Below are 27,518 nucleotides of genomic sequence, written 5' to 3'. Positions count from 1 at the left end.
ATATACTGAAACCATACAACACTGATAAATCAATGAAGACATAAATAAATGGAGTTATACCATTTTCAAAGATTGGAAGACTCAGTATTGTTAAGATGTCAATTGTCCCCTAACTGATCTATAGCTTCAATTCAATCCAAATCAATTGTCTGATTCTAAAATCAATCATTGGTATCTGAAATGTACATGGCTTTAGATAAATCCATATAAATCCAAAGGATAATAATTTTGATGAAGAATAACAAAGTTTGAGGGATTACACTACATGATTTCAAGACGTACTATAAACTATAGTAACCAAAATAGTGTGGTATTGGTGAAAAAACAGACAGAATACAGCAGAACAGAGAGTACAGAAATAGACCCACTCAATTAATGTGGTTAATCACTTTTTGACCTAATGCCAAGGCAATTCAATGGGACAGGAAAGTTTTTTCAACAACTAGTGTTGGCAACTGGATATTGACATGGAAAAAGAAAATCTTGACCCCTTCCTCGTACAATAAAATAAATATACACATACACAAAAATTAACTCAAAATGGATTATAAATGTAAAAACTAAAACTATGGAACTTCTAGAACAAAATATTAAAGAAAAGCTTGGTGACCTTGGAATAGGCAAAGATTTCTTAGATATAGCACCAAGAATATGAATCATAAAAGAAAAAAATGATAAATTGGAATTCATCAAGAACTTTTAATCTTCAAAAGACACTGTTAAGGACATGAGAAGACAAGCCACAGATTGCGAAAAAATATTTGCAATACATACATCAGGCAAACAACTCATATCTAAAATGTACAAATAATTCTTACTTGATCAATAGTAAGACAAAAAACAGCCTCCTACCCCCTACAAATGGGAAAAAGGTTTAAACAGAGATTTTACTACAGAATATATACAAATGGTCAATAAATATACAAACAGATGCTCAACACAATTAGTCATCAAGGAAGTCCCAATTAAAATCACAATGAGAATGTACTATATACCCATTATAATAGTCAAAATTTAAAAGTCTAACCATGCATACAAATTGTTGGCATTAATGTGGGGGAATTGAAAGTCTCATATGTTGCTGGTAGAAATTTCAAGTTTGGAAAACATTTAGATTGTTCCTTAAAATGTTAAACATGCATTCTTGTCCTAGTGAAAATAAAAACATACATCCACGCAGAAACTTATACTCAAATATTCACAGCAGCTGTATTTGTAATAGTTACACTCTGGAAGCAAACTGCAGTTCTATCAGCATGTGAGTGGATAATAAATTGTGGTATATCTATACAATGGAATACGACTCAGCAATAAAATAAGTGACCCAATGGTACACTCAACAGCTGTTTGTCAGTGTTTGCCTGGAGATAGAGACGCAAGGGAATGGATAACAAAGGGGCATGAGGAAAATTTGAGGATGAGGGCAAGATACAAACTCACCAAATTGTACATTTCAAAGATGGGCAGTTTATTGTATGTCAATCGTACATAAATAAAGTTGTAAAAAAAAAGAAAAAATACACATTTATTATATAATTTTAAAGTTACTGAAAATATAATAAAGAAAAAAAAATAAACAAGTGTCCAACCATTTGATTCAGCAAGCCCAGGTTTGGAAATTTTTCTACAGAAGCAAGAAGTACTAGTCCTAAGAACATGTATTTGAGAACACTTATCACAGTATTGTTTATGGAAGCAAAAACAGAAACAACTTAAAATATCTTTTGCTAGGGAAACAGATCAGTAAATTGTCAAGGACAATTATGCAGCCATTAAAAGAACAAACTTTATGCTTCAACTTGGAAGGTTGTTTCTGCTGTATGCTTAAGTGAGTAAAACAAAATGCAAATTATCCTGTGTGCTATTATGAGGTGACACTAGGTAGATGGACGGATGGATGAGCATCATAGATGGGCAGATCCATGGATGGACGGACAGATAGATCTCCTACATATGTGCTTCCACATATGAGCACAGAGAAAAGTGAAGTGAGGACAGCTACACATTAAACTGTTATTATTGGCTGGATTAGAAAGGCTTTGGGAGAAGACTGTTCATACATTTATGAATTATTCAACTTGCAAATATGAGTATGTTTTACTTTTATTTTTAGAAAAGTAAAAAGAAAAAGGATTAAAATAAAATAAAGTCAAGATTCAACTTGCTTTGAAATACATCCCAAAATATGTTGGCTTGAGGGTTAGAGAGAGGACCAGAGAGACAGAGGTGAGAGAAAGGAAGGGTAATAAAATGTCAATGGTGGAATCTAGGTGAATAGGTCATGGATATTTGCTGTGCCGCTTGAAAATGACCATAATGAACACTGAGGGGAAAACTAACATAAAACAATAGATAGGTAGGTATGTAGATAGATAGATAGGAAGGTGAATGGATAAATAACCAGACAGACAAGGCCTCTGACCACTGAAAAAAAGGAATCCGTAATGTAGCAGGAGATTAACTTTTTCTGGGATTGCCCAGGCTCCAGGTGTGCTCCATTTGACTCCCAGTAGCACACCATCTGTGCCACTGTCCCCCTTTTAATCTCCCTGGAGTGTGCTCTGGAGTGAACACTGTGTCAGGGCCTTTCTCAGGTGTACAGACTCTCCAGATACACAGAAGCCCATGGAAGGTTTGGGTCTTCAGAAGCACTTGGTAGCCCCAGGGTCCCTAAGGCAACCCCTGCCTCTTGGGTTACCTCTCCCCAGCCCCACCGGGGAGCTCTGATCACAGGCTGTCCGCCGCTCATCATTTGCTACTGTGGCCTCGGCTTCCTCAGCATACCTACTGACACCGTCACGACGCTGCTGCGAGGCTCCTCTTATCCTGTTTCCCTTTTGAGGAAGCCAAGGTACAGAGCAGTCATGTCACTTAATCTGGGTCTGTACTTTAGAAAGCAGTAGGGTTTGGGGGCGGCTCCTGAGCCCGTGCTCTTAACACCTCTGCCCACATGGCTGCTTGTACCAGTGAGGGGGAGGCAGGGGCTTTGACTGCATCCCAACTCCAAACTCAACCCCCAAGATCGCAATGGGACTCTCTGTAGCCCCTGGGCCGACAGCTGGCCGAGGCTGCGTGGAAGCTCCTCCTGGCTCCCGCAATGGGACTTGCCCAGAACGTGCTCACCTTAGACAGCTGCCACCTGCTTATGCCCCCCTCATCTGGGGGCCAGGACACCCCTTCCTCCTGGAGAGTTTGGGGAACTCTGGGGACAGAATCTCCTCCCACCGGCCTCAGGCCACACCCACAGGAGGACACATCATCTCCCCTTGCAGGCACTAACCTGGGTGCCTCAGGGACTTGCAACAGACCCCAGGCCTGCTTCTACGTCCTCCCTGAGGCTCTGGGCCATCCGCAGAAATCAAAGCCCCACACCAGCTCCAGGCATCGCATCCTGAGGCTGCATTTTAATGAGTCCAGGGGAAGCACTTTCTCCAGAGAGATACTTATTCCTGCTCATCTTCAGCTGCACCTTTCCTGGTCCAGAGGCTTTGCCTGGGCTCCAGCGATGATGGAAAAGTGCCCTCAGAGGATGAGGCTGGCGTGTTCCAAGTTGTGATTCCCCAAGCGGCGGTGGAGCAGAGGGTTCAGCCTTCCCAGTGGGGACTAAGGAGGCCTTATTATCATAATAAATCAGTCTCACTTGATTGGCTGCAAACGGTGGAGTGATGTGGCCATATGTCACTTGGGCATTAAACAAATCCTAATGAGCTAAGAATATGTTTGTTTTAGCTAATTGACCTCTTTGGCCTTCATCAACCACTTGGTAAACATCCTCAGATAATGATTTCCAGGGAGCGGATTGTGGCTCTCGAGCGTGCTGAGAAGGTCCCCCGGCCCCAAGACCACCTCCTCCGGCTGCCGGCTGAGGCACACGTGCACGCCTGCCTGTGGCCACCCGGTCCCAGGAGGGTGCACTGGCGGTAACGGGGCGAAGGGAAAAGAGTGCAGCCAGGCGGCTCTCCCAGCGCTCGTCCCTGGCTATGTGACCACACTCTGAGCCATAGCTGTCTCATCTGTTAAGTGAGGGCAATGCCCACTCCCAGAGGGATGGGGAGACAAAGCAGGGGTTCGAGGGTCTAGGCTCCGTGGTAGGTATTCTTGGAAATCTGTGCCAAATCAGTCACCAGCTGGACCCACGTCACTTCTATGCGAAGGAGCGGGCATCCAGCAGTTCTCTGGGGACTGATGATCTGGAAACCTGTGAGGTCTGGACCACAGAGACCTAAGTCCTCCAACTCAGTTCTCCTTGCAAGCAGTGGGCCAGGGGCCGAGCCCTCAACCAGTGAGGGTCTTCTTTAGCCAGGATAATGGATGCTTGTTAGATCTCAGCGCTAACTTCATCTGCCCTGGAATCACCAATCCCGTTCATCATGCCCCACAATGCAGTTCAGACATTTCACTCCTATCATCTGAAAGCTGTCGGGGGGAACCACTTCGGTTCCCTGGATGCATTAGCAAGACGGGGGAATAAACTTCAAGCCGTGAAGTAGATGGAGCCTCAGACTCAACCTCGGTGCCGTCTAAGTGACGGTGACCCCACAGGCTTCTTCTGGCTGCCCTCACATCCCCCCACCTAGGATGGTGGGCTTCCGTTAGCTACTGAACTCTGTTTCTTCAGCTACAAAACAGAGCAGCTATCCGACACGGAGAACTTACCAGTAATTGAGTGCTTCCTTCTCCCCTGATGCTGTCAAGTGCCTTACCCATATTTTGTCACTCAGTCTACACAATAAGTAAGACACTTCCCTAAGGCCACAGAGTAAAGGGTGGCAGCACCAGGCCCCCAAGTTCTCCCTAATTCCTGAGGGGTGTGTCGCCCAGTGCAGTGGGGAAATGCTATTTACTTGCAGGTTAATAACTCTGCTTTGCACGGTGGAGACTGTCAGCCTGTAAAGCATGGAACACAGTGCATGGCACGTGGCAGGAACTCAAACGGTAGTTATTCACGTTAGTCTACCAGAGGTGGCACATCAAGATGAGACCCCACATACCTTCTGAGTCAAACCACTTCCGCCGCTTCTCCCCAGTCCCCAGGGCTGATGCGCTTGAATTAGACAGGATTAAAGGCTTACCAGAGCTGGAAGCTGCACCCCAACTCCCGTGTTTAGCCCCAGACCTTCTGTCCGCTGGCTGAGAAGGACGCGGGAGAAAGGCAGCCGCGCAGGGCAGTGCTGTTGCCTGGCGCACGGTGTCGAGAGAGCTTTTGTGCAGGAGCCAGCCCTCCCTCTGGATCCCCATGTCAAGAAAATGGGCCCTGCTCCTGCCCATGCTGCTCTGCAGCCTGGCTGGCCCTACACACCTATTCCAGCCGAGCCTGGTACTGGACATGGCCAAGGTCCTCCTGGATAACTACTGCTTCCCAGAGAACCTGATGGGGATGCAGGAAGCCATCGAGCAGGCCATCAAGAGTCGTGAGATCCTGGCCATCTCAGACCCTCAGACTCTGGCCCATGTGCTGACAGCTGGCGTGCAGAGCTCCTTGAACGACCCTCGCCTGGTCATCTCCTATGAGCCCAGCACCCTCGAGGCTCCCCGGCAAGCCCCAGCACTCATGAACCTCACGCTAGAGGAGCTCATTGCAGGGCTGCAGAATGGCTTCCGCCATGAGGTTCTGGAAGGCAACGTGGGCTACCTGCGGGTGGACGACATCCCGGGCCAGGAGGTGATGAGCAAGCTGAGGAGCTTCCTGGCGGCCAACGTCTGGAGGAAGCTCATGGGCACCTCTGCCTTGGTGCTGGACCTCCGCCACTGCACTGGGGGCCACATTTCCGGCATCCCCTATGTCATCTCCTACCTGCACCCAGGGAACACAGTCCTGCACGTGGATACCATCTACGATCGCCCCTCTAATACGACCACTGAGATCTGGACCCTCCCCGAAGTCCTAGGAGACAACTACGGTGCCGATAAGGATGTGGTGGTCCTCACCAGTGGTCGCACGGGGGGTGTGGCTGAGGACATCGCTTATATCCTCAAACAAATGCGCAGGGCCATCGTGGTGGGCGAGCGGACTGTGGGGGGGGCCTTGGACCTCCAGAAGCTGAGGATAGGCCAGTCTGACTTCTTTCTCACCGTGCCCGTGTCCAGGTCCCTGGGGCCCCTGGGCAAAGGCAGCCAGACTTGGGAGGGCAGCGGGGTGCTGCCTTGCGTGGGGACACCGGCCGAGCAGGCCCTGGAGAAGGCCCTGGCCGTCCTCACGCTGCGCCGCGCCCTGCCGGGCGTCATCCAGCGCCTGCAGGAGGCCCTGCGGGAATACTACACGCTGGTGGACCGCGTGCCCGCCCTGCTGCACCGCCTGGCCAACATGGACCTGTCCTCGGTGGTCTCCGAGGAGGATCTGGTCACTAAGCTCAACACCGGCCTGCAGGCCGTGTCCGAGGACCCCAGGCTCCTGGTGCAGGTGGTCAGGTCCAAAGAAACCTCTTCTGGGCCCGAGGATGAAGCTGAAGACCCCCCGGAGATGGTCTCAGAAGTGCCCGAGGACGAGGCTGCCCGGCGGGCCCTGGTGGACTCCGTGTTCCAGGTGTCCGTGCTGCCAGGCAACGTGGGCTACCTGCGCTTTGACAGGTTTGCCGATGCCTCAGTGCTGGGGGTGCTGGCCCCGTACATCCTGCGCCAGGTGTGGGAGCCCCTGCAGGACACGGAGCACCTCATCATGGACCTGCGGCAGAACCCTGGGGGGCCGTCCTCCGCCGTGCCCCTGCTGCTCTCCTATTTCCAGGGAACCGACGCCGGCCCCGTGCGTCTCTTCACCACCTACGACCGGCGCACCAATGTCACGCAGGAGCACTTCAGCCAGACCGAGCTGCTGGGCCAGCCATACGGCACCCAGCGCGGGGTGTACCTGCTCACCAGCCACCGTACCGCCACCGCAGCCGAGGAGCTGGCCTTCTTCATGCAGTCGCTCGGCTGGGCCACGCTGGTGGGCGAGATCACGGCGGGCAGCCTGCTGCACACGCACACGGTGCCCCTGCTGGAGACGCCCGAGGGCGGCCTGGTGCTCACAGTGCCCGTGCTCACCTTCATCGACAACCATGGCGAGTGCTGGCTGGGGGGCGGCGTGGTCCCCGATGCCATTGTACTGGCTGAGGAAGCCCTGGACAGAGCCCAGGAGGTGCTGGAGTTCCACCGAAGCCTGGGGGAGCTGGTGGAGGGCACGGGGCACCTGCTGGAGGCCCACTATGCTCGGCCAGAGGTCGTGGGGCAGACAGGCGCCGTGTTGCAAGCCAAGCTGGCCCAGGGGGCCTACCGCACAGCAGTGGACCTGGAGTCGCTGGCCTCCCAGCTCACGGCAGACCTGCAGGAGATGTCTGGAGACCACCGTCTGCTGGTGTTCCACAGCCCCGGCGAGATGGTGGCTGAGGAAGTGCCCCTACCACCTCCCATCGTCCCCTCCCCAGAGGAGCTCTCCTACCTCATCGAGGCCCTGTTCAAGACAGAGGTGCTGCCGGGCCGGCTGGGCTACCTGCGTTTCGACGCCATGGCTGAGCTGGAGACAGTGAAAGCCATCGGGCCGCAGCTGGTACAGCTAGTATGGCAGAAGCTGGTAGACACGCCCGCGCTGGTGGTCGACCTGCGCTACAACCCTGGCAGCTACTCCACGGCCGTGCCGCTGCTCTGCTCCTACTTCTTCGAGGCAGAGCCCCGCCAGCACCTCTACTCCGTCTTTGACAGGGCCATGTCGAGGGTCACAGAGGTGTGGACCCTGCCCCAGGTGGCAGGCCAGCGCTACGGCTCCCACAAGGACCTCTACATCCTGGTGAGCCACACCAGCGGGTCGGCGGCTGAGGCTTTCGCTCACACCATGCAGGACCTGCAGCGTGCCACCATCATCGGGGAGCCCACGGCTGGAGGGGCGCTCTCCGTGGGCATCTACCAGGTGGGCAGCAGCCCCTTATATGCCTCCATGCCCACGCAGATGGCCCTGAGTGCCAGCACCGGTGAGGCCTGGGACCTGGCTGGGGTGGAGCCAGACATCACCGTGCCCATGAGCGTGGCCCTCTCCACAGCCCAGGACATAGTGGCCCTGCGTGCCAAGGTGCCCACTGTGCTGCAGACAGCTGGGAAGCTCGTGGCAGATAACTACGCCTCCCCTGAGCTGGGAGCCAAGATGGCATCCAAACTGAGCCGTCTGCAGAGCCGCTATGCCAGGGTGGCCTCAGAAGCTGCCCTGGCCGAGATGCTGGAGGCTGACCTGCAGGTGCTGTCCGGGGACCCACACCTGAAGACAGCCCATATCCCTGAGGATGCCAAGGACCGCATTCCTGGGATTGTACCCATGCAGGTGAGTTACAAGGGAGACTTGGTCCAGCACAGTCCCAGGAGAGAGTCAACCAACCGTCCGCACATCCAGGGCTCTGTGCAGGGTGCAAAGCAACGGCTTCCAGACGTGTTTTCGTGTTAAATTTTTCACCAGTCACATCTTTTCCTCTCTCTCACCCTGTCCTCTAGTCCCTCACATGCCCATGAGATCCCTAAACACCTCAGTAGAACATCGGTACCCACAGGAGCTCAGTTTGAAAAGTGCTAGTATAAAAGGAGCTTCACTCTTGGTTGGGTAGAATGCAAGGGTTTGTAGGGCTTCTCATCGTCAGTGTTGGAGAAAGAGGTTGATAAGTCACATGAGGTCCCCGTGATTTCCTATTCTGGAAATGTGGGGTATGTGTGCACCCACATCACCTGCCTGCCTCAGGGGTTTGCAGTTTGTGTGAATGAGTCAGGGGGATGGAGACAGGGAATCAGCACAGGTCCTGGCATCACAGTTGCCTTGGATCTAGAGCATGGAGCCTGGGGACATGTCCAGGAGTGTCCACGCACAGCCTGGACAACCCCTGCAGTGAGGCTGCCTCGGTTAGGCACCGACTGCCTTCTCCTCCCCTCCCGCAATGCCAAGTACTGTCTCCCAAAGGAGTTGTGCTGGGTGGGCGTGCACCATGATACAAGGGCCAACTGAAGGGGAAATTCTGGGCCAGCCTGTGTGGTCAAGATATTTGAAGCCAGCACTGCAGGTCTGGGGAACACTGAAAAGGTAAATCAAGGCTGAGGAGTTTTGCTGCCGGGGTAGATGAGGGAAAAGTTCTCCCGATCAAGGGCCAAAGCACACCGCAGGACTCACCAAGCACTCCCATCAGCAAAGAGCTGGATCTAAAGCACCTTTACAACACCTCTCCATGGTGTTTATCGTCTATGATATAACTGCATAGTCACAACAAGTAGGCAGGGAAGCATTTGTCCTGGTTCCCTTGAAGCCAGGACCTGAGACAGGGGCTTAGGTGCGGTCAGTTGATGTGGGAGGTGGTCACTGAAGCAGCAGTGAGGAAGTGAGGAAAGTGGGACAGGAAGTGTGGGCGCATTATGGAGCCTGTTGCCTCTGAAGACTGCAACAGCACCCTGACAAGTGTGAGGAATGCCTCTGCAGACGTGACCCCACGGCTCCCGCTCTCTGTTAGCTGAAGGTCCCCCTGGGGACATGAACGCTCTCAGATTCTGGGGCAGCTTGGAGAAGGTCCTGAAGTAGAGAGCAAAAAACAAGGGTATGCTAGAGGCAAAGCCCTGTCAGCCTGGGTCAAGCTGTGGCTGAAATCAGAGGGCTGAGGGCACCAAAAGCATCTACTGCCAAACTGTTATCCCATTTTACAAAAAGAGGAACTGAGGCCCGGAGGGGTACAGAGGAGAGCGGCCCATGGCCAAAGGGCTTGTGACTGAGGTCAGCACAAGGTCTGGAGGCCGGGTGTCATAGTCAGCAGGGGTGTTCCTGGTTTGCAGTCACCTGGTGTGGATTCATATTCTGGCTCTTCCACTTACTGGCTGTGTGCCCTTGGGCAAGTTACTTAATCACTCCGTGCTTCCATTTTTTTCAGTAAAAAGATGGGGATAATAGTGTCTTCTCTACAGTAACTGCTACAACATGCTCAGCACAGGGCCAGATCCCTGGTGAAGACTCAAGGGCCCAGTAGTTCATGTCTTCAGATGATGGTGTCTTTAGACGATGAGCTCAGAGACAAAAAGTGTCTGGGGAGCTCAGGGGAGTCAGAGTGGAGACCATGCCTGGGCCTTTCAGCTCTGACACCAGGGTGAGAGGTTGGCACCCATGAGCATTCCCTGTAAGGAGGCTGCTGACCACTCATTGGGGTTCATATCCCAGGCCCACTACTCATGTAACCACCTGGATACCATCAGGAAAGGCCCTGGCACCTACAACCTCCTTAGGAAATGTTAGCTCCCTTCCTGTGGGCTCAATATATCTCATGATATAAAGGACCTCCGTGACACCCACTTTCAGATCTGACCTTTCACTGTATCTGGCAGAAGTGACAAGGTGTGGATGCTGGGCACGGTTTGGCAGGATAACAGGGAAACATGGCTATGGGAGAGTTTGATCTGGACTTTCTTCTTTAGCGGAGCTAATTGTCCATTTAAGTACTATGGTCAATAATGAAATAAAGATACTCAGAACCTTAAAAAAAGAAATTTGAGCTTTCAAATCCCTCCTCTCCTGACATGGAGCCGACCTCCCACTCTTTCAGATCCCTTCCCCTGAAGTCTTTGAAGACCTGATCAAGTTTTCCTTCCACACTAATGTGCTTGAGGGCAACGTTGGCTACTTGAGGTTTGATATGTTTGGGGACTGTGAGCTGCTCACCCAGGTCTCCGAGCTGCTGGTGGAGCATGTCTGGAAGAAGATTGTACACACGGACGCCCTGATTGTCGACATGAGGTCAGTGGGCGGGGCTCAGCAGTTCCCAGCGAGTCTGGGGCAGCTGCTGGAAGACAGCCAAAGCCATGAGTCTAGTAGGGATGAAAGGACCTTGGGACGCCGGCAAGAACCCAAGTGGAATAGCCCGCCTGGCTCTCAGGGCTCTGGCCAGCTATTCTGGGGTTCTGGTTTAATTAGCCAGGTGGGGCCCCACCACTGTTGGTTTTTTTAAGCTCAGGTGACCAAGGCTGAGAACCACTGAGCTAATCCAGTGGTCCCCAAACTTACCTAGTCACAGGATTCAGTGAGGAGAGAGGGGAAGGGTGACCTTGAACACACTGATTCCAGGACCCTTCACTGCTGAATCCAGAGCCCCAGGAGTGAGGTCCAGTGATCCGTATATTTAACAGGCATCATGCAGGTGGCTCTGATGATCAGCCGTGTTTGGGACAGCTAGGCTTCCACCTGTGCTTGTGTCTCACATCTCACGAAATCAGCCCAGGACAACCCTGGTCATGAGAATCATAAAGCCAGTGGCCCAGAGAGAATTTGCGATTTAGCCACTATTGTTGCAAAAAGAACTCTTTACACTACAAAATGATTGTTGGGGGGATGCTTTCAGCTAGACCTCTCATCGGCTTCTGTGAAGGTATGCCTCATACAGGTTGAGTTTCCTTCCGAGAGCTGGGGAAGGGGACTTGGGAGGGTAATGGGTAGAAGAATGTCCTTCAGTAACCAGACCTCTTGTCACTCCCGGGGCCATCAGCAGACGTGCCCTGGGCACCTTCCATGGGCCCTGGGAATTGGACACTTTTCCCCCCGCCCCGCCACCCCACCCCCCATCCCCAGCTGCTGGATTGACTGAGAGGGAGCTCTGGCTTCTGGCTTGCAAAACTCTTGTGATTCTTAGTCGTCACTAGGTGGCACTGGATCCCAGAGGCGGACTCTCCTCCCTGGAAGATGAACCATCTCCCAGGGCTTGGGTTTGGGTATACACAGAACTTGAGCTTGGGGACTCCTGTGGCACCTCTGATGACTTTATTCTTCAAACGCTCTATTGACCATCCAAATGACCCTCATGCTAAGTCCCTTTCTGCTTAACTGTGTCATCCACATTTTTCTAAAGAGGAGACCCAGCCCACAGGTGTGCTTTGCTTAAAGATCCTTCCAAGCCAAGGTTTGGAGGTTCAGATGCAGAAGTCATGGGCCCTGAACCCATCCTAGACCATCAACTGGAAGAGACTCCTAATACACTGCCAGCCCAGGATTCCTCGTTTCACAAATAAGGAGACAGGGGCCCAGCGAGGTCACACAGCAGGACAAATCCAAATAGCCTGGAATGATCACAGGATCCCTCACCCCCAATGCAGTTCCACAACTCTGAACACTCCACCACACTAAGAGCCATGTTAGGACACCTCAACTAAGATACCTAGTGGGTTCTGTGAAATTATCAAGCATGAACCTAGGGAAGACAGTGCTCTCAAAATGTGCAGGCAGCATGGGTGCATGGGAGCAGTCCACGGTCAGTAAGCTGGTAAAATTTATCAACAAGTTCCAGACTGCAGGACTTAGGGCCTTTAATATAACATATACAATATGTATCACATAATGTATTAATGTGTGAACAGAAGGGGTGGGTAAGTTATGCAGTATTTTCTAAATGAATTTGACCACAAAGTCTCTGGTTCTCAAGAATCTTGTACTCTGGGAAATGCCAACCAAAGAATTCTGTAGGAGGAAGAAAGGACACCAGATTGAGGCTGCCTGGAATTAGAACCCTCCACAGGGCAAGGATTAGGGCACCCAGAGGGGCGCCGAGGGCTTCCCTGTGGGCTCCGCCCCTCAGTGGGCAACATTTCCCTTCCCTCAGGTTCAACATCGGTGGTCCCACCTCCTCCATCTCCGCCATATGCTCCTACTTTTTCGACGAAGGCCCACCTATTCTGCTGGACAAAATCTACAACCGGCCCAATGACTCTGTCAGCGAGCTCTGGACCCACGCACAGCTCGAAGGTGGGTACAGAAGCCTTTCCTTCCTATTATCATTCTAGAAGCTTCTGGGAAATCAAGGAAAGACAGTTTGGGTTCGGGTAAAAGTAACTGTAGCTAGAATATAAAGCCCCCGTCCTATGCCATGTACTTGGTACATAAGACCTTTAATCCCTGCAAAACATGTACCATTATACCTACTTTCTAGATGAGAAAAATGAGTCCCAACTAGGTCAAATAGCTTGTCTAAGGTCACTCAGCTAATAAGTGATAGCTCCCAAACTCAAACACTGGTTTGTCTAAAACCAAAATGCCTGCCATTCCTGCCACAGCAACCATCAGCCTGCAAGACAAATGTAAAGCTAGAAGGGTCCTCGAGCCATCACCAAATCCCACGGCGTTTCCAGTGGTTTTCCATCTCACCTGAACTCTCAGCAGTTTCCCAGCACACCTACCTAAAGGAAGTTCATAACTCTGATGGGGCTTCTGTTAACTGCCCTGAGCCCAGAGCAGTGGCCGGAGGAAGTAGTACAGTCCCCGCGCTTCACAGAGCCACGGCTCTCCAGCCACATCCCAGGTGGATAGCCTTGCTCCATCTCCCTTGCCTACCTTGCAAAACCAAGGAACCTGCCCATCCATCTGAAAAGAGGAGGCTGGGAAACCAATGGGGGGTGCGCCTCCTCCGATCAGAAAAGCAGCCTGCAATTTTCATTTGCATACTTCCTTATCACACAAGCATTTGGAGGGAATCTTCCAAGATATACATTCAATAATATTGCAAAATGTAAATACAAATCAGGACCAGATGAATTCTCAATTCAAATAGACATTCAAGACCAGTAGTTAAAAACAGATCTGCAGATCATGGGGTCTTGGAATTGCGATGTCCAGTACGGAAGCCACATGCCACACATGGATAGAGATGCATAAAGTGTTCAGTGCACACCAGATTTTGAAGACTTTTTATGAAAAAAAAGGATGTAAAATATCTCAATAATTTTATTGATGACATTTTGAGAGGAACAAATTTTGGATTTATTGAGTTAGATAAAACAGTATTAAAATTCATTTTATCAATTTTGTTTAACGTGGCTTCTAGAAAACTTGAAATGGCATATGTGGCTTGCATTCGGGCTCATGTTGCTTTTCTATTGGACATCACTGTCCTAGGGGGCTGTCGTCATTAAGTCACAAACTTGGCTCTTCTGAGGGTCCAAAGTGAAGAGGCTCTGGTCAGGTTAGCCCTTTTCTCGGCTAAGTCAGTCCAGCCTCTTCCCATCACTGGTGATAAAACCTCTCAAGCACTGGCATGCTCGGGACCCGGCACACATCCTTATCCCCATTTTACAGATGCAGAAACTGGGGCTCAGAAAGGTGGGGTGACTTGCCTGTGGACACAAGGACACAGAACTAAATCCCTGGCCCTCCTCTCTGGAGTCTAAGCAGTGTGGAGAAGGCAGGTGCCCAGGGTGGAGACTTGACTCCCTATTTTGAAGGGCCTTACATCCTGCAGGTGAACGCTACGGCTCCAAGAAGAGCATGGTCATTCTGACCAGCAGTTTGACAGCTGGCGCCGCAGAGGAATTTACCTACATCTTGAAGAGGCTGGGCCGGGCACTGGTCATCGGGGAGGTGACCAGTGGGGGCTGCCAGCTGCCGCAAACCTACCACGTGGATGACACCGACTTGTACATCACCATCCCCACTGCCCGCTCAGTGGGGGCTGCAGACGGCAGCTCCTGGGAAGGGGTGGGCGTGGTGCCTGACGTGGCTGTCCCTGCAGAAGCAGCCCTCGCCAGAGCCAAGGAGATGCTCCAGCACACTCTGCTAAGGGCGAGGCGGAGCCCACGCCTGCAGGGCCTCCGCAAGGGCCACCGTAGTCAGAGCCAGAAAAGGCCGGGACCTCTGGGACACATCCAAGGGGCACCCAGGCATGAGGTCCTGACTGAGGCCCCCAAAGGGCAGCAAAGGGGCCTGCTGCCCTCTGGTTAGGCTTGAGAATCAGAGGTACCCTTGGAGCTCATATACCTGGTCTCTTCCCAATTGCCAGCATCCTCTCTGTTGGAACACCTCAGGACAGGAAGCTCACCCCCTTCAAAGTCAACCCCCTCCTGGGAAGTGAAGTCCATATCTATCTCCACCGACGCTTCTTAATCACCAACCCCTGGTCCTCATGCTGTCAACTAGAGCGTCTCTGTCCAATAACATCATAACGTGAGCCACGGAGGCCAGGCACATGTGTCACTTTACATTTTTAAGGAAAGTATAAAGAAGCAGGTGAAATTAATTTTAATAGTATACTTTATTTAACCCACTATATTCACAGTAATATCATTTCAATGCGTATTCAATATAAAAATTGTTATGAATGAGATACTTTTGCACCACGTCTTTGAGATCCGGTGTGTGTCCCGCGCTTATAGTACATCTCCATTGGCACATGTCACGTGCCTAGCACACAGCAACCACCTGCAGCTGGTGGCTCCCATGTGGGACAGTGCAGGCCCAGAGGTCAGGAGCCCCACTCCCCCGCTACACTGTCCCCATTCTGTCCTCCCTGCACGGGCATCTTCCCCAGTAGTGTACCTCTCCCACTCTGCCCTGGGATCATTTCTGTCCCCACCATGCTGTGTAGTCCTCAGGGGCGGAAACCGTCCTACGCATCCTCGTCTCCTACTGCCCAGCACTTGGCATGGCACCTGACACAGGCAGTGGATGCACAGTAAACACACATGCCTATGAAGCTGCAAAACTACGTTTTCCTCCAAGTGGCAGCCCTCGGACACAGGAAGACAAGTTCAGTTTCACTTAGAGCCCTCTCCTCCCTGCCCTAAACCCTCCCAGTCCAATTCTACACAGCAAGTCTATCTTTCCTTCACGCTCCTTCCATGATCTTGTTCTCCTGCTTCTGCCAGGGACCCAAAAGTGAGCTCTGGTGCCACGCAGAATCCCGCCATGCAGCGTTGCTACCAGAGGGGAGAGTGGCCCTGCGTGGTGGTCTGGGGACCTGCCCTGCTCGTCCAAGTGCAGCCTGTCACTGTGCCAGCTCTGGCGACCAAGCTGACTCCTAACAGGGTGAGCAGTTTGAGACAGGCAGAGCCCAAGACCTCCCCCAGAGTTGGGCCAGCCCTGGGAGGAGACCTGGAGCCCAGGGGTAACCTGGGGGAATGAGAGGCCCCCGGTTTGTGCCCTGGGCCCATGCAACTCTGCTCTGCTAGAGTCACAGGGACCCAAAAATGAGAGACCTCTGAGGCTCTGCCCAAAGTCATGGTGGGGCGAGGCCAGGAGGGCAGGGAGATCCCAGTGCACAATCCCTGCTCCCAGAGCTCCAGGCTCCAGGACTGCCGGGGTGAGGATGAAGTTCTGGTCCTGTCCGGCCTGGCCCTCTGGCGAGTCCAGGCTGCAGCTGCCACAGGCAACTCCCCAGGGCACCAGGCATGGCCTGGACTTCATCAGCCCCCTCCCTAGACCTCAGAGATCTGGGGAATCTGGGCCACCACCATCTCTAGGGGTTTCTCCACTAGAACACCTCAAAACAACCCTGTCTAAACTGGAAAGCCCTGATGGAAGGCAAGATTCCTCTCCAGCTCCTTTTCCTCCTGCTAAATTCAAGTAAGATTCATGGCATGATCGTATTTTAGTAGTTATCATACATACTGTGATCTCACAGTTTTCTTCATTAAACCTACTGCTACCCAGGCAAATGTGTGACCACATTATATGCTTACACTCTGGGACTCTCCCTCCTCCCTCTTTCTCTCTCTCTCACATACACCCACAAAGAGATACATACATATATATACATGCATATATATGTATGTGTGTGTATATATATATAATATACATATATATATATATATATATACATATATATATGTACACACAGCTATGAGATGATTACCTAAATCAAACAATGGTTTCTTCTAGATGGTAGCATTTGGGGTGATGTTTTAACTTTCTTATTTATACTTTCTCTTTTTCTTAAATCCTTATAATTAGCATATATCATTATTTTCAAATGCAGCCATTATTCCAAAAATATAATAAATAAGATAACATAAATTATATAACTGACTCACTATCTATACCTTAGTGACCATTAGTGGTTGTTCTTTTTTTTTTTTTTTTTTGCGGTACGCGGGCCTCTCACTGCTGTGGCCTCTCCCGCTGCGGAGCACAGGCTCCGGACGCGCAGGCTCAGCGGCCATGGCTCACGGGCCCAGCCGCTCCGCGGCATGTGGGATCTTCCCGGACCGGGGCACGAACCCGCGTTCCCTGCATCGGCAGGCGGACTCTCAACCACTGCGCCACCAGGGAAGCCCCAGTTGTTCGTCTTTTTTATGGGTTTTCCTTTCACATCTTTTGGATTTCCTTGATTTGCACCACTGGTGTTTCTTGCAGCTTAATTTGTTTAAGCTGTCCCACAGGCACTGTGGGGTCACAGATGGCAAATACCCTGGTGGGTCTTAAACAGGGGAAGGGGTGGAGCGGTTTAGGGTGGGTGACATACACAGATCTCTCTTCTGAGCTTCACACCACATGGACATCCATTGTTACCACCTCCACCAGAGTCAGCTCCGCCCAGAGCCTTAGACAGGATCAGTTATTCACTGGTGGTCACACACCTAACACAGTGGATGTTTGCCCTCCTTTAGGCCACCAGCATTTGCACCTCCTTTGGATGTTCAGAGAATTGCTCCCCATATGAACGTGTGGGAAACAGGCTTACTCAGAAGCAGAGAGGTGGTTAGGAGCTCAGGTTCCAGCTTGAGCCTGCCCAGATAGGAAGGCCAGCCCTGCCACTTCCAGGCTGTGTGACTCTGGGCAACTTACTTCACATCTCTGTGCCTCAGTTTCCTCATCCATGCGATGGACGAGATAATAGCACTTTTGGGGCTGTGTAGATTGAATGATTAATCTAGTGCTTGGCCAATGTCAGCTGTAGCCATTCCCCCACCATGAAACCAGATGTCCTGGACGCTCACTCTTCCAGCTCCCTGGCTGTGGGGTATGGACATGTGGTCCTGCCTGGGCCAACCAGAGGCCCCTATGCAGGACATTTTTTTTTTTTTTTATGGAGCAAGTGACCCAGGGAAGCTTGGTAGCAGCAATGACCAGATGTCCAGCGTGCAGGGCAGCATGGCTGTGCCCCGACTTATCAGGGACAGAAGCAGCACCTTCCAGAGGCGGTTCCCCTGCCTGACCACAGCTGAGGTCCTGCCGAGTAGCTCCTTGCTTCTGCCTACTATTCAGCCTGGGCCCCCTGCTTGCCCACCCAACACTGGGTGCAGCCCTGGCTCCTCTCAAGATATCTTTTTCCACTTCAACCAGCCACAGACTTTGCTTTCTTACAATGAACTGTACCGTCCATCCCCCCTGCCTTGTCCTGAGGTCCTGGCTCGGTACCTAAATCCCCACCACAGCCTCCTGCCCCATTTCTGTGTTCCGGCCTGTAGCCAGGGCCACTGCTCTGCCATGCAACCTTCTCCCATGTCCCCCTGCTTGAGGACCCCTCAAGGCACCCACTGATGTGCTGTGAGAGGGGCTGGACCAGGCCATCCACCCCCTTTCCCAGGGTATCCCCAGCCACAGACAGGCTGGACCTTCACCATCAGGATCGTTGCCGGAGACTTGACCCAGCTCTCAGGCACCATGCTGGAGCACCAGAGGGTAGGAACCAAGCTCTTCTCCCATCTCACTCACCCTCCTGCTTCCTGTGTGCCTCCATCTGCCAAACAGCCCAACACGAAGCAGACGGCCCCGTTTGTGTGTCAGTGAGGGTCATGGCCACCCACACAGCTTTAATGCAATGAAAGGATACAACTTCGAAAGAAAAAGGATACAGCCCGAATCACAGCTGTGGGCAAAGAAACCTGCCTCCAAGGTCCCCAGTGGAGAGCGCTCAACTCACACTTCCTGGTTTCTATAGGATTAGCTGCCTAAGGACCTCCTTGCTACCTTGCAGATCAGGGTGGCTGGCAGTGAAAATAGCCCCCTAATCCAAGCAGCTTAGAATAGCAAGGGTACCAGAGGCTACTGGCTTCCTGTCTCCTGCTCCAGGAAAACATAAGGTGACCAGGGAAGAAAAAGTTACATTTAAAGAACAAGAACGGCTGCCCTCCTTCCAGAAGGCACTGTCTCCCCAATGCCCATTCAAAATCGCTTTCCTGGGCTTCCCTGGTGGCGCAGCGGTTGAGAGTCCGCCTGCCGATGCAGGGGACACGGGTTCGTGCCTGCCCTGGTCCGGGAAGATCCCACGTGCCGCGGAGCGGCTGGGCCCGTGAGCCATGGCCGCTGAGCCTGCGCGTCCGGAGCCTGTGCTCCGCAACGGGAGAGGCCACAACAGTGAGAGGCCCGCGTACCGCAAAAAAAAACAAAAACAAAAACAAAATCCCTTTCCAAAAATTCTTTTCTAGGACGCGGCACAAATCAAAACACATTGGAGAATAATTTGTTTTTAAAATAAAAGTTTTATTCTATGGATTTCATATCTTACTATATGATGTTTAGACCTCACACATGACTTCTACTACAAAGAATAAAAACAAAATTATACATACAGGCAGGGCATGTAAAACCCCTTCTCTGAAGAGAAGTGGCCTGCAGGGAAGGCATGCTGCCACCAGGGGGCGGCAGCACCTCCCAAGGAAAGAAAGGCTGGGAGGATTACCGTAGGACAACGCCTGCTGACTTTCACCCCTCTATAGGGTCTCTCCCTGTGCCTAGAGGAACAGGGCAGTACTGTGAGGTTAGCAGGGCCAGGCCCACCACCCAGTTGGTTCAAAGGCTGGGGGCATAACAGAGTTAGGGGTCTCCAGCTGGTGGTTCCTGCCCCTCCCCACGCCACCACCACTAACGTGCTTCCTTAAGTCCATGCCATTTTGGCCATCAGTTTTTTAGAGAGACAATTCCACATACGGTCCTGATTTCTGGCCTCTCTTGAGAGCTGCACTTGGCCTGGCACTAAGGAGCCTTCACCTAGGACACATGAGCTCCAGGTGTCAGGTTGACCCTCACCTCCCCTTCCCTCCGCTCTCCCCAAGCCCAGTGGGCAACACACACTTTCATTAACATAATTATATAGTCTTTTGAGTAGAATCTGCGGTCTAAGATTCAGAAATTGGCCAGAAGTAGATATGGACCTAGGACCCTGGCCTTGTTAAGGTTTTACTTCTCTTCCAGATAAAAGCAGAAAGAAAAGCAAATCTCGGTAAAAATTGAGAACTAAAATGGATCTGAATTCAGAATGTCTCATTTTAGCCTCATGAGCACATTTGGGGGACTTTTAGAAATCTTAATGGAATGGCTGCTGTTTTGGGAGGTCATATATTGAGATATAATTTGCTATTTTTCCAGCCACTATAGGTATTTTCTCTCCCATTGTCCAAAAAGCAAGCCAAGACTTTCTGTTTATTGGCTCAGTGGCTCCTGTGTTACCTGCCTAATGATGGTATTGCCAGAAAACCAGCAGGGCTAAGATCCTGGGAGAAGATCCAGAGCACGTTGGAGGATAGAGGCGAAGACACCAACATGGCATGGGGATGCTGCTTGATGCTAAGAGAGGGTATTCTTAGGTGGGAGGTGCTGGGGAATGTTCTGTAAACTGGAGAGACAGGGGAGGGATTTTAAAAAGACAGACTGCCTGTCCTACCAGAATAGGATTACGGTAGAGAACAGATTAAATTAGATATAGAGAATTTAAGGAACGTGATGATTCTTACCCCAGAATTGTCAAGTAAAATTCATACCTGCTGATGTGATGTTCTGTGGCAACACCATCCGCCAGCTCTTAACTGGGATGGAAGGTGGCAGAGAGAACATGGGCAAAGTCATGATTAAAAGTGACTGACCTCAAGTCCATATAGGAGAGTAGGAGAGAGAAGGGACGAGACAGGCTTCAACTGCCATGGGGACTTTGGGAACGCGGCCTGGTGACAAGTAGGAACTGCCACATTAATAAACTGTAAGTCATCACCTCCATAAGTCATCTTGGCGTCTGTCAATTTGAATGGCTACAAAGCAACTTGCATCTACATCAATTTTTACCAAAATGAACTCCATCTTAAAAAGTTGACTTGGGAGATGTTTTCCTGTGCTTCGTCATAAAATTAATTAATTTTTTTTCAAAATGTCTCTCTTGCTTATGAATGACGTGCTTACTATCAGTAATCATTCTGTTTGCGGCCATAGCCGAGGTTCCCAGAGAAGTGTGGGTGGGCCAGGGAAGACACACCAGTGTAGACATCTCAGGGGTCCTAGCCTTGACCTCACCACCTCTTGCCTTGCATCGCTTTGCACGTCAGCTCGTCATGGACCTCAGTGCTCACTGCTATAAAGTCAGGGGATGGACTAGAAATGTAGAATCCCTTTCAATTCTAAATTCCTATTGTTTTAGTATAGTGCACTTATGCCTGTCACACTGATTCCTAAGAAATTATGAGCAATCCGACAAGTCAGAGGAGGACAGCTGTGCATCCATTTTAACACATGTCGAAACCCTCGTGCGAAGCTGGTGTGTCAGGAATGAGGCCAGAACCAGGCATCTCGTTCATTCCTCCCACAAAGGTCTGTGGAATGCCTGCTATCTGCCTACATTGCTCTAGCTGCTGGGGATACAGCAGCGAACAAAACAGCAAAAATCCCTTATGGAACTTACATCCTAGTGATGGGAAATACAAGAAACAAGACAAATCAGTAAAAAGAGTAAGCAAAACGGTGAAAAGTGCTCAAGGGAAGGGCAATAGAAAATGTTGGGGAGGGGAGGAAGGGTGCAAGTTGAAATTGTAGACAGGGAGTCAATGCCTGTCTTAAGTCCCAGTTTCTTCATCGTCCACAATGCCACACAACCTGGCTGAGCAGACGCATGGCAGGCTGGGAAGGATGTGAGCACAAGTGGGGCAGTCCTGGGGTCTTATTCTTGTACTGCTTCTCCAGAACCCATGGTCTTAGGAAAGTCAGCTGACCTCTTGGAGTTCAGTTTCTTCCGTAGTAAAATGGGAATTAAGTATCTACCTCCTGCGGGACTTCTCTGGTGGCGCAGTGGTTGGGAGTCTGCCTGCCGATGCAGGGGACACGGGTTCGAGTCCTGGTCTGGGAAGATCCCACCTGCTGCGGAGCAACTAAGCCCGTGTGCCACAAGTACTGAGCCTGTGCTCTAGAGCCCACGTGCTGCAACTACTGAGCCTACATGCCACAACTACTGAAGCCCGTGCGCCTAGAGCCTGTGCTCCATAACAAGAGAAGCCACTGCAGTAAGAAGCCCGCGCACTGCAACAAAGAGTAGCCCCCGCTCACCGCAACTAGAGAAAGCCCGCGCGCAATGAAGACCCAACACAGCCAAAATTTAAAAATCAATTAATTAATTAATTAAAATTTAAAAGTATCTACCTCCTGGGCATATCATGTGGATTAAATGACATAATGTACATCATTGCATGGTGTGGAGTCTCAGATTCCAACCCCATGAGGTGCCCTCTCCTGTCCCACATGGGACGGCAGCCCTTCTAATTAATCTTCTTCCCCACGTGGGACGGCAGGAGAGGGAGGCTCCCCAAAGCTTCAGCCCCCTTCTGGGCACAGCCTCCCGGTGGGCAAATTGTAGCCCCACGCAGCTCCCAAAGGGGCCCGGCCTGCAGGACTCCTGACCTCCTTCAGGGAGGGTGGGGCCTCCAAGCCTCACTATAGAAATGGGGGTGCTTCTTTGTTGCCTCTGTGGAGCACTGCTGCTTCCTTCCAGATGCAGAGGAAACGGCTCAGAGGGTCCATCTCCTCTCCTCCAGCCCACTTTTCCTGCTGCAGCCAGAGGCCCCCTGGAAGGGTTTCTTGGAGCCGGCCCTCCAGGGCCCTGGTCTGAACTCCTTTCCTTTGATGCCTTCCTATGTCTCCATCTCAGAGGCCCACCTCCCCACTAAGTCTGCCCCACCTGGGCCTTGGAGCAGCCTCAGGCACTACAGCTCAGGACCACCTTCTCCCCAGCACTGCCCTCCCTGTCTGAATCATCAGCTCCTGCTGGACTCTGAGGCTCAGCTCACATCCCCAACCCTCAGGAGGCCTCCAGGGGTACCCTCCTCCCCTACCCACAGGTCTGACTTGGGCATGCCCCCCGACGTGCCCAGCACCCCGGCACAGGCCTCTGTTCTGCATCTGTCGCACTGCACCCTAATCATCTCACACCCTGAACAAGGACTATGTTCGACTCACACGGTGGGTCGAACTCACTGTGCCCCCAGCAGAGCCTGGCACACAATCTGGCACAGCACAGGTGCCCAGGGAGGCCAAGAAATGAATGAATATACCTCTGGCTGTGGAGAATGGGTGGAAGGTGGGGGGAGTGGGAGAGAGAGGGACAGGTGTGGGCTGGGCCAGGGGGGACATACAGCTGCCTCGGGCAAGGTGGGAGCCTGCCGTGGAGATGGAGAGGGGATGCGGAGTCTGCGGGTGTTTGGATGGCTGGCTCGCTGCTGGCTGAGACCCCCACCAGCTCCTTCCCACCCACAAGCCTGAGCTCTGTGACTGAGGCCCCAGAGGAGGGGTTGGAAACTGCAGGTCAAATGAACAAATCTTGAAAGTGAGGTGGAAACCACTCAAAAGAACTGCAGTGACTTGAAAGAAATTCCAACAAAGGGCTTTCACACAGACTGGCTTGTGTTACAGCAGAGTGTATGACCTGAGGTTTGCATTGTTAGGAATAAGGACAAATGTGGATAAACAGCATAGGTACTGAAACTCAACATGCATCAGATAATAAACGGTACCCAGAACTCTCCCAGTCTTCACAATGTCTCAAGCCTTAAGGTTTTGTGCATGCTCACTTCCTGAGAGTTAAGGGGGGTGTGTGCGTGTATGTGTGCATGTATGCGTTGTTTCATTTTCCCATTTTCACGTATTCAGAATGTGAAGAACCAGGGACCAGGTGTTGGTTGAATGATTGGTCCCAATTCCGCCGGCCCCTGTAGGATTATACACTCACTCATGACTTCCCCGTTGGCCATATGCACACCTCACCCCTTAACTTTGGGCTTGGCCATCTACTTGTATTGGCCGAGGGGACATTAGTGGAAGCAAGCCAAGCAGAGGCTTGAGTTGTGCTTGGGTATTTGGACTTGTCCTGCTGTGCTCTTGGCGTAACCATGAGAGAAGCATGACTGGGCAGCCCAACAGTCCTGAGAGAGAAAGCAACCTTGGAGCCAAGCCCAGCTCAACCCCAGCCAACCCACAGGCCCATGACTGAGAAACAGGGGCTCTGCATTGTTTGCCACTGAAACTTTGTCACTTAACAATAGTTGACTAGTCTGGATCATGCTAATAGTACTGTTTACTCTGTGATGACACTGCCGGGCACATGCTGACCATTTCCCACACGTCTTCCCATACAATCCTGACAACATCCCTCAGACACAGGTGTCACCATCTCCATTTTTGCAGAGAAGTACGCCGGGACTCAGATAGCTAGAGCAGTTTGCCCAGGCTCAGGGCCAGTATGTGAAAGGGCCAAGATCCCAATCCAGGTCTGTCTGCCTCCAAAGCCCGTGCTGGGTGCCAGACTTGCTTCCACATGGAGCAAGAGTTATGGTGACGGGAGCAGAGCCCTCACTCTTGAAAATGTCAGAAACACTTGATGCCTATTCGTCACCATACCCTGCCATTAGCAAAGCGCATCATTTCACGACATTACTTCCTTTAAAGCACTTCCCGGGGGCGGGTTGACTTTTTCCAATTATGACTGAGCTGTTCATCCTCAAACGCCCAAGGAGACGGCCCTGCGGACAACTGTGACCAGTCTTTTCGGAGGAAGGCCCCGTGAGCCATCTCAGCCTCACGACCGCGTACTGGACGCCCTTGTTCCAAACCACCTGTTAACTGTGAGAAGTCATGTGCCGGGAGAGATGGTGGCGCTCGCGGAAGTACTCGTGGCAAACGGGGCACGTGAGGGCCTCTTCTCTCAGCCTCTTAGAATGCAGGTCGGGCCCCACGTGCTCCTTTTTGTGGTGGGACCGCATGTGGAAGACCAGGTCGGAGGTCAGGCGGAAGGAGAGGTTGCACTTGGCGCACCAGTTCTGGGTGGACAGGCCCAGGGAGGCGAGCGCGGGGGGCAGCAGGGCCCAAGAGGCGGTGGAGGAGCACGACGGAGGTGTGGGCATCTGGGCCGTGGCATGCTTGAGCCACAGCATGGGGTCACCCAGGAAAGTGCCACAGAGACGAGCATTTGGTGGCACCATTTGCAGGTTCCAGAAATCACCCACCAGAAGCTTGGAGTTGGAAAGTCGACCCCAGCAACGGACATCTACTGTGTTGATGAGTCCCAGCAGCTCCCCCAGGGTGTCTACGGGTCCGCCTGCCTGGAAGACGGAGTCTGGCCCCGGTCTCCCTGCTGGACTCCTGGTTGGCTTGCTGAAGGCACTTCTCTGCTCCCCGTGGGCCCCACTGGGCCCCACTGAGAAGCAGGTGATGCTAGCCGGGTCCCTGGGGTTGTCCAGGGTCAGCTGCTGGGGGCCCGGCTGGGCTGCAGGGCCACTGTGCACCCTCTCCTGGGCCTGCCTGCCCCCAAGCCTCTTCTTGAGCCGAGGCACCTCCATGAAGGCGCTCTGCCCCTGTTCCCAGCAAGCCTTCCGGGGCCTCAGCTTTCCCAGCCTGAGCTCGCCCGGGGCTGCTGACAGCGCCATCTCGGCACAGGCCTCATCCCGGCCACCGCTGCCCAGGGCAGCCTCAGAGCCCAGGCAGTTTGTTTTCTCCAGCAACACTGGCTTGCGGCCCCAGCCCTGCTCGGGTTCACTAAGCCGCCATCTGTTTTCAGCTGAAGGGCTCCGCAGAGCTCCCTTCCCGGCAGCCATGGGGACCGCAGGGCCTGGGCCAGCTGAGCAAGGTGGATGCTCCAACAGCTGTCAGTCTCTGAGGCTTCTGGGCCCGGGGAGGGGCCGTGGGATTGAAGGGCTCCCCTGGTGCTTGGGTCAGCACACTCGGACCACAGGGCTCTGCAGAGAGAGGAAGCAAAAGGCAGTGAGACATGTGCTCTCCACTCAGGGACGTACAGGAGCACGCAGGTTGTAGGAACTTATAGAAAGCCTTCTCTCACCTGGGACCTTGGTGTCTCAGGGCAAGTGCTGATAGGAGCATGAACTCGGGGCAGACAAGTGTCCCTGTGAGTCCAGGCTCGGCCAGTCCTCAGCTGTGTGATATTAGACAAGCAGCCCTTCTAATTAATCTTCTTGGCTAACTTGGCAAGAGACAGTTTTTGTCCTTTGCATCCAAAGAACCCTGACTACTACAGATGCAGCAACTCACCCTGACTCAGAGCACAATGCTTTCACCTCCAGGACTCCATCGGGGGGAAGGACCACAGCGCACAATGCTGCCACCCAGAGGCCAGGCTCAGTACTGCCCCCCATCCGTCAACCTCCAGGCAGCAGCTGCTCTTTTAACAGCGGCACAAGGCTTCTACCAGTCAGTCTCACTTGGTTGACAACTCTAATATGTTTGCACCCTGACTTAAAGCAGTTTTTGTTCCTTGCTGCTCAGTATGCTAATTTTTCTCCCAAATCATCAGAAATGCCCAGATGCTACAAGCACTTGGACACGGGAGCTGCTGCAAGCACAGGTGACCAGAGGGTAAAGGCTGGACAGTAACATCCAGACATGGCGCGGTGGGTCTGGAGCTGTTCCTGCTCCCTGCTCCCACACCTGGGGGCAGCCATCTCTCCACCAGGCCCTGCCCCTGCACCAAGTGTGGGTCTCCCTCTCCACTCTCTTGAAGTGACCACAATTGTTCTTCACACATTCATACACTTGCTTCTCCTCTGCTCACCCAACAACTGTCAAATATGCCAGTTGTGCCAACCTGCTGGGCATCACTTTGCCCTCGAGGTGCTCATGGCTGCAGGGGAGACACACAATGGCCATAAGTAAGGGTGGCACCCAGGAGGAAAGGGAGCTGTCAGCCCTTCTGGGAAGACATTCATCCCTGCCCTTCCCTGATCTGCTCCACCAGCAAGTTCTTAAGGCTTGCAAACCCATCTTCAAGCGCCCCCTCAGCTTGTGAGAGGTTTGCTGGACCACACTCAGCTGAGTGTTCCGAGTTGTCATCATTAACAAATATGTCTCCTGAGCCCAGGAGGACCGTGAGGAGGGGACAGCTCCGCTCCTTCCTCACAGGAACATCACTTGAGTTCAACTTAGCTCCTTCTTCTTGCCCTGCCCTCCTGCCCCACCTGGAAAAGGAAGCACAGGTGCCTGCCCTCCTTCTCACTATCTTGGCAACAGGAGTCTGTGACATGTTTTGCATATGTCACCTCCTTCCATCTTCAGCACACCTGGAGGGTCATCACCCTCTTTCACAGATGAAGAGGACCCAAGTCCTGCAATACTAAGCATCCTGCCCCATGCCGCCTGCAAGGATGAGGCGCAGCTGGGATTGAAACCCAAGTGTGTGTCGCCAAGCCTGCTTTGGTTGCACTGGCCATGTCACCCTCCCAGAGCCCCCAGAGGTGAACACCAAGTCAACCATGTGACCCAAACACCAAATGAGGGCATGTTGAGGGTTTAGGTCTCCTTTTCCTGCCTTCTCTCCGACTTCTCCCAAGCTTTTACCCCATTAAAAAGTCAAATTCTTTGTCTAACCTCTGAGCTTTAAACAGCTCCTGAGGAAACACATGCCAGACCTACCTTTCAGCCCATTCCTATGTGAGCCTGGTCTCGAGCTTTGTCAACCTGAAAGGGCTTACAAGACTGGCCACCAGGGAGAGCTGAGCCTCTCGTAACATCCTTTCCAAACTGAGTCCTCAAAGGGGATGCCACTGACATCAGAGATTAGTGCCCACCAACGTTCCTTGAAGAG

The 27,518-nt window shown here is 52.1% G+C and overlaps 2 protein-coding genes across 2 annotated transcripts; one reads left to right on the top strand and one right to left on the bottom strand.

Moving 5' to 3' along the window:
* The first annotated feature begins 5,236 nt into the window (after positions 1–5,236).
* RBP3 (retinol binding protein 3) lies at positions 5,237–14,740 on the top strand. The gene is made up of 4 exons (XM_022564527.2): positions 5,237–8,284; positions 10,527–10,717; positions 12,570–12,712; positions 14,202–14,740. Exons 1-4 carry the CDS (start codon positions 5,237–5,239, stop codon positions 14,678–14,680), a joined length of 3,861 nt encoding a protein of 1,286 aa, XP_022420235.2. The 3' UTR covers positions 14,681–14,740.
* A 9,803-nt stretch (positions 14,741–24,543) lies between these two features.
* On the bottom strand, positions 24,544–25,630 carry ZNF488 (zinc finger protein 488). The gene has a single exon (XM_022564490.2). It carries the CDS (start codon positions 25,516–25,518, stop codon positions 24,544–24,546), a length of 975 nt encoding a protein of 324 aa, XP_022420198.1. The 5' UTR covers positions 25,519–25,630.
* Positions 25,631–27,518: the final 1,888 nt, after the last annotated feature.

Source organism: Delphinapterus leucas, chromosome 16 (genome assembly GCF_059928025.1).
Source record: "Delphinapterus leucas isolate spDelLeu-1000000601 "Yukka" chromosome 16, BTC_Dleu_Yukka2, whole genome shotgun sequence".
Classification (NCBI taxonomy): domain Eukaryota; kingdom Metazoa; phylum Chordata; class Mammalia; order Artiodactyla; family Monodontidae; genus Delphinapterus; species Delphinapterus leucas.
The sequence above is the reverse complement of the archived record's forward strand: the minus strand, read 5'-3'. Positions and strand labels throughout refer to the sequence as shown.

What these genes read in the sequence shown, in the direction of transcription:
- RBP3 (XM_022564527.2), top strand. Translation starts at nt 5,237, where the DNA reads ATGTCAAGAAAATGGGCCCTGCTCCTGCCCATGCTGCTCTGCAGCCTG. An exon ending in GCCCTGATTGTCGACATGAG is followed by an intron (nt 10,718 to 12,569) that starts GTCAGTGGGCGG and finishes CCCTTCCCTCAG; the next exon opens with GTTCAACATCGGTGGTCCCA. An exon ending in GACCCACGCACAGCTCGAAG is followed by an intron (nt 12,713 to 14,201) that starts GTGGGTACAGAA and finishes TACATCCTGCAG; the next exon opens with GTGAACGCTACGGCTCCAAG.
- ZNF488 (XM_022564490.2), bottom strand. Translation starts at nt 25,518, where the DNA reads ATGGCTGCCGGGAAGGGAGCTCTGCGGAGCCCTTCAGCTGAAAACAGA.